The sequence below is a fragment of the Octopus bimaculoides genome, chromosome 8 (assembly GCF_001194135.2).
Source record: "Octopus bimaculoides isolate UCB-OBI-ISO-001 chromosome 8, ASM119413v2, whole genome shotgun sequence".
NCBI lineage: Eukaryota > Metazoa > Mollusca > Cephalopoda > Octopoda > Octopodidae > Octopus > Octopus bimaculoides.
In genome coordinates, this window is record NC_068988.1 from 60,509,988 (window position 1) to 60,517,254 (window position 7,267).

At 36.9% G+C, this 7,267-nt stretch overlaps 1 protein-coding gene across 3 annotated transcripts in view; it reads right to left on the reverse strand.

Annotated features, from left to right (window-relative positions):
- Positions 1 to 632: 632 nt before the first annotated feature.
- The window catches only part of LOC106882444 (F-box/LRR-repeat protein 6), a 30,743-nt gene continuing 24,108 nt past the window's right edge, over positions 633 to 7,267 (reverse strand). For all 3 annotated transcript variants that reach the window (XM_014933126.2, XM_014933128.2, XM_014933127.2), the window contains exons 8-11: positions 5,133 to 5,230; positions 3,463 to 3,613; positions 1,642 to 1,790; positions 633 to 893 (exon numbers count right to left, since the gene is read on the reverse strand). In XM_014933126.2, coding sequence (XP_014788612.1) covers positions 767 to 893; positions 1,642 to 1,790; positions 3,463 to 3,613; positions 5,133 to 5,230 — 525 coding nt within the window. In that variant the 3' untranslated portion in view covers positions 633 to 766. The remainder of the gene's footprint in view (positions 894 to 1,641; positions 1,791 to 3,462; positions 3,614 to 5,132; positions 5,231 to 7,267) is intronic.

Sequence of the window (7,267 nt, forward strand, 5' to 3'; positions counted from 1 at the left end):
TGATATCAAACATAGACATGAAAATCTCTGGATAAACAACAACAAAAAAAGATCTTGTTTGTAACTGAAAATACATGGAAGTTTGCTATGAAGAATATTGACGCAAAATTTTTTTAATAAAAAAATATATAAACTGTTCTTGCATAGTACTATTACCTCGATAGCTTTTATAGCAACTTTTTTTGTTGGTTCTTAGTTGTTGTCATTGCAGCTGAAGACATTAACGAAAGCTTCTAGGCTGACAATATTCTCTGCAAATCAGTTGTGTTTATATGCAGATACATATATGTGTTTCTGCTATTGTAAGCATATTGAAGTCATCACCATTTTACATCTGCTTTTCTATTAAGGCATGGAGTAAATGAGTCAGGTAGGGACCAAGCCAGTGCTTGTTCGAACTCACAGCCCTTTTAGTGCATGTGCCACACCTTGCATGTCTGTTCCATTTTTAGAATGTCTTATATGGGTGAATGCTACCATTGCCAATCACTTAGATGAATGTACTCAGTATGTTTTGTCGTGATAACACAAGAAATTCTGGCTTGCCTTTGGCTAGACTAGTTGATGCTTTTTGCTGTGTTGTATCGCATCAAAGACATAACACATTTTTTTTTGTGATCAGACACATCAAAGACATTACAATTTTTTTAATAATGATACCACAATAAATACAACTAGAACATTCTGTAAAATAGTGAGGAATGTATGCGAGGATTTCCTGTCAACATGCCAGCATATATATCTATGCGCATACAGCATGAAAATCTCAAAGAAGTCTCTTGCGTAAGTCTTGAATTTCTTTATCAATATGAAGTCGCTTAATTCCTCTGGGTAACTCACGGCAATAAGAAATGTTGAGGGATTTCATATGTTGTAGCTTCTTGAGGAGTAACCTGGGAGAAGATCAAACACAAATGTAAGTAACATGCATATAATGTACGAATGTATGTATGAATGTCATTATTCAGTTATATTTCAAGATTTTTTTCCGAAAGAGAAAAAATTGGTTTCCAACCTAGATACAAGGATCCTTCATTAGAATTTCAACATCAACAACAGGGTATTTTTGTTTGTATGTATGTATGTATGCATGCATGCCTGATTTCTCAAGATTGGAGCCTAGTGCAGCCATCTGGCTCACCAGTCCTCAATCAAATCATCCAACCTATGCTAGCATGGAAAGTGGACATTAAACGATGATCATCATGGTCATTATTTTAACATTCACTTTTCTATGCTTGCACAGGTTGGATGGAGTTTACTGAGACAGATTTTCTACAGTTGGATGTCCTTCCAATTAACAACCCTCACCTGTTTCCAAGCTACATAATATCATCCCATGGCATGAGATAGTACTTGAAATGAATAACAATGCCTCTATCATTTAGAACTATCACATGATGTGAGGACAAGGAGAGACACATACACACACACACACAAGCAAACAAGTTGTGTTCAGTTTCCATCAACCAAATCCACTCACAAAGCTCTGGTTAGACCAGAGTAATTATAGTAGAAGACACTTGCTCTACGTTCCACAAAGAGAGACTGAACCCAGAACCTAGTAGATGGAAAGCAAACTTCTTATCATATGCTCCACATCTGTGTAAACAAATCAGAGCTAAAAAGGTGATAACTTACTGGAGAACTTCAAGAGAAATCTGAGAGTTGGAAACATCTAATCGAGATAATTGAGATCCAGGAGGCTGGACTAAACCACTTAGTAATTCATTTACCCGATGACGAGGTTCAATATCTGATAGATCCAAGCCTTCCAAAGTTGAGGAGAACTGAAATATAAGAGAAAACGAATAGCTGTTGACACTATAAACTTTAACAAAAATCAATATTGATAATAACTTAATCGTAGTGAATATTATGATATTCTATGGTGCTAGGAAAGGAATCCAGCTGTAGAAACCATACCAAAGCAGACAATGGAATATGGTGCAGATCTCTGGCTGACCAGCTCCTGTCAAACCATCCAACCCAGGCCAACATGGAAAACAGGTATTAAATGATGATAATGAATGGGCAGAGTTGATCCATTGCCCAGTTTTGCACTGTTGCTTGGCTCTTTGGGCATTTAGGCCAGGCCTCTGGTTTGAGGATGTCTTCTTCACTCTCTCCTGGCACACTTAGAAGTCCTGCAAAGGGTGATGGGCAATGCCATTATTTTCTTTTGAAATAGCCTTACAATGGACTGTTTAAAAATGTTTGGATGTTTCTCAAAAAATTTTTGGTTTAAAGGATTACCAAACAGCTGGATATCGATAGACTAGGGGTCCTTTCAACATTGGTTCTTCAGTACAACCACAAGGTATGTTAATGCATAGCAAGGGGTAGTTAGATGCGCCATGGATCTTTAAAACTATAAATCTACATCTTAAAAAGCATTTTATTCATAATTTTCTGAAAAGTGGATGTAATTACTATAATAAGATAAGAAATAGTTTTTCTATATTTTCTAAATTTTTAATTTTAAAATACTTTTTCAAACTTTTTAACTTTAAAACATATTTAAAAATAAAATTTGAGAACAGGTCATTATAGTAGCATTGCAAAAGGCAGAAAGAGGAAACAGTGAGAGGCTGGAGAATATTAATAACAGACTTTATGAAATTCAGTCAAGTGGCCCTTTTCTGGATGTGGGCTACCATGTCTGTGTGTGTAGCAACAGCAGCATCTCTCCAAATGGAAGAACAATAGGAGCTATTGCCTATTCTGGATTTCCCCTCAGTTTTGTAGACTATCTAACAATTGCAAGGACATAGGTTGATATATCTGATTTCTGCAGTAAAAGGGTTAAATGAATAGATTTGCTTTTGGTTACTCTTTTACTTGTTTCAGTCATTTGACTGCGGCCATGCTGGAGCACCGCCTTTAGTCGAGTAATTTGAACCCAGAACTTATTCTTTGGAAGCCTAGTACTTATTCTGTCGGTCTCTTTTGCCGTACCGCGAAGTTACGGGGATGTAAACACACCACCATCGGTTGTCAAGCGATGGTGGGGGGACAAACACAGACACACGTATATATGGGAGAATGTACGAAAAAACAACAACAGACGAGGACAGGTGGTGTAAATAACAAAAGGATGTATTAGTATGACGCTCGGGAATACGGAAAGTCTTTGACGTTTCGAGCTACGCTCTTCAACAGAAAGAATACGGAGACAAGGAGAAAAACACGGAGAACAAAAATTGAATAGTGTTCAGTCAACGGTCAATCTATACATATATACGACGGGCTTCTTTCAGTTTCCGTCTACCAAATCCACTCACAAGGCTTTGGTCAGCCCGAGGCTATAGTAGAAGACACTTGCCCAGGGCTATAGTAGAAAAGACTTGCCCAAGGTGCCACGCAGTGGGACTGAACCTGGAACCATGTGGTTGGTAAGCAAGCTACTTACCACACACCCACTCCTATTCTCATAGTAAAAATTAATTCTTTGATTCTTACCTGAACTAATGAAACATCTTGAATAATGGCGTTCCTGGACAACCGCAGGAATTTAAGTTTATCAGACATAACATAATTAATTACTTCCGGTGTGATTTTGCAAAACTGATCAAGTTCAAGGATTTCCAGGTTATGTGAGTTCTTTAGTAATCTGGAAATATAAACATATTGCAACAGTAATTATACTTCTCGAAGAAAGAATAAATTCCATTTTCACAAATTTGGATGAGTATACACACACACATATATATACATATATACACATATGTATATAGGCAGCCCCCAACATTATGGATATTCTAAGTTATGGAATTTTGCACTTACAGAAATTGTGAAGTATGACACCAAATTTACAGTGCAATTTCAGCCATGAAGAAACTCTTAAAAACTACATTTTCTCCTTTGCATTTCAGATTTTAATTAAGATCAAAGCATAGTTAACAATTTGAAAAAAATATAATCACAATATGTGCATGTATCCGTATGCAAGCGTTTGTGCATCTGATGGCTGGACAGACATATTCAGAGTGGAAAATTCCATCTTACACTGTATAGGTGTTTACAGTGATGCACACAATGAAACATTATCTACAGCTGGATGTCTCTCCTGTTGCCAACCCTTACTCATTTTTAAGCAAGTTAATTTCTCCGTAACCAGACAGGCTTACACTGAACATTATAAAAGTATGACATTTATCAGATTTTTTCTGTTTGGCTATACTTTTTTAAATTTCAAAATGAAGTGAAAATTTTCAAATTTGGTGTATTGATATATTTTTCCAAGCTGAATCTCAAGGCTTAATTCACTTGTTCCAGAAAAATCTTTTAAAAAAGTTACAGAGGTTTAAAGTTTGATAAATTCTTACCCAATCAGAAAAGTATTTGGAAGCTGTCATTTTGTGTGTGACTACACGTTATCATTGCAGCGATAGCACATGTTTTAATATCAATCTCTAAACAAATTGGCGGAATACTGCTTTACACAAGCCATAAAACCCCTTATATTTTACTTTTTGGAAAATTTTTGTGAACTTGTTTTCTACACACAGCAGGAATTCATACAATTACATAAAAACCAAAAACTAAAAAATTATTTAGTGTTTGAGTTAAGGTCTACATAGCTGTTACTTTTAGCAAAGCTCATGCCCACATCCTATCTCAAGTGTTTAAGCTTTCAGTAAGTGAAAAATGACCATGTGGCTGGACAGAACAACAAAAGACAAGTAAGCAGCTTGGTAACAGCTTGGCTTATTACTATGGAAACAGGCACCTAGATGTCTGTGGCTTCCAATTGGTTAAAATTACCCAAAATTTGCAAACTTTGAAGCCTATTAACTCTTTATTTTTTTATTTAAAGCTAAATTTAATCCCATGCCAATAATTACCAAGCAAAACTACAACAATACACCAAATATGAAATCAATTTGAGCAAAATTGAAGAAATTGAAAAGTGGCAACCAAACAGAAAAGATCCCATTTATTTTCAACGATGACATGATGTCAACATAGGGAGATACAAACTTTTTCTCAAATCAACTCAGAAGGCTTTGGTCGGCCCGAGGCTATAGTAGAAGACACTTGCCCAAGATGCCATGCAGTGAGACTGAACACGAGCCACACTTGCACTTCTTATCCTCATAAAAATAAGCTATCAGGAATATTTTTCTTACCTTTTCAAAATATTATGAGCTGTTTCAGTCAACACTGAACTTTTGTCAGACAAACTTAAAGAAAGGTGTTTTAGCATCGGGAACCCAACTGATTCTTCCTATGGAAATAAAATAGATTTTTTTTTTTTAAAGCTACATGAGATTTGGTAACAGAAGCCCAACAGAGACTTCTATGGAAATATAATACATCTTAAGCCAGAGATGCTTCAGTATAAAAACCCCAAATAGTTCCTCTTATGAAAATAGAATATATCTTAGTCTTTAGCTGCAGGCAATTTTGCATGGAAACCTGACAGGGATTTTTATGGAAATAAAACACATTTTAAGCTGGAGGTGCTTCAGTATCAAAGACCCAAATAGTTCTGCCTTGGAAAATTAAACACTTCTTAGATTTACACTGAAAGTGATTTAGCATCCTGGCTAATACTTTCTATAAAATAAAACACATCTTAAGTCTGCTAATTGTTGGTGACTCTCACTTTAATTATTGCTTCTTTGTACGTGGCATGTACAACCCTCACAAGCCATTTATTCATGCCAAGTTTCCTTACTGATCATCTGATTGCTGAACATGGTACCCTGTCAAGTGACTTCTCCAACAAATAGCAAGAATATTAATAAAGGCACATTAGACAAAGGATATACAAAAAAAAAAGCAAGATGGTCATAGGTGGAATTCTTTGTACCATATACCTGTTTCATCAGGGCAAGAACTGAAGCTAAACAATAACAAACAGGATACATTTCAATATACATACAGGAATTTCTGTTCAAAATTAGCTTTTTGATTTTTATTTTCAAATGAATCCCCACCTACCTCTCTCTATTTACCACAAAATATTCCATACAGAAGCACATATCCCTTATTCATTCAATACTCCAGCTATTCCAACCAGCACTAATGGTAGAGAATTAAGGATTCAATTAATAATTATTAAAAGAAGATAAGTCGGCTGGGGTTGAAGTGTAAGTTTATATGCCATTATATTACAGGTAAGGCAGCAAGCTGGTAGACTCGTTAACATGCTGGGCAAAATGGTGAGCAGCATTTCATTCTGATTTCAAATTCCACCACAATCGATTCTGCCTTTCATCCGTTTGGTACCAGTTAATTACTGAGATCAATAAACCTGACTACTCAGTCTGCAGAAAATTTCAAGCCTTTTACCTGTATTAGTACCTTGGACCATAGGGTGACCTGCTGTGCTTGAGACCTATTGAGTCGAGTACATCAACATCAAAACGAAAATCAAATGGCAATTGTAGTTGTGATACCCATGCCGGTGGTATGTAAAAAGCACCATCTGAACATGGCCGATGTCAGCGCCACCTTGACTGGCCTCCGTGCCAGTGGCATGTAAGAAGCACCAACCGATCATGGCCATTGCCAGCCTCCTCTGGCTCCTGTGCCGGTGGCACATAAAAAGCACCCACTACATTCACGGAGTGGTTGGTGTTAGGAAGGGCATCCAGCTGTAGAAACACTGCCAGATCAGACTGGAGCCTGGTGCAGCCTCCTGGCTTCCCAGACCCCAGTTGAACCGTCCAACCCATGCTAGCATGGAAAACGGACATTAAACGATGATGATGATGATGATGATGATGATGATGATGAATGTAAAGGCCCAAAAGAGATATTTTAAAGCTTTTCTACTGTCAGCTCTCCACCTTTAATGACTTCTAATTCAGGCACAAGGCCAGCAGGTTTGAAGAGAGGGAGTTAGTTGATACCACAGATCTTGTTGCTTTATTGTATTGACTCTAAGAAGCAAGAGGTAAAGTTGATGTCATAGAAAACCAGAACAAATATCACATGAAATTTTTTTCCGATGCTCTAATGATTTTATTCTGCCAGTCTACCTCCCATTTGAAACAGATAATAATGCGAATGATTTAGTTTGGTCAAATGCTAATGGTACAACCACCATAAAAGAAATGGACAAAAATATTTTTAAAACATAGGAGTGACTGTGTGGTAAGTAGCTTGCTTACCAACCACATGGCTCCGGGTTCAGTCCCACCGCGTGGCACCTTGGGCAAGTGTCTTCTACTATAGCCTCGGGCCGACTAAAACCTTGTGAGTGGATTTGGTAGACGGAAACTGAAAGAAGCCCGTCATATATATATATATATAT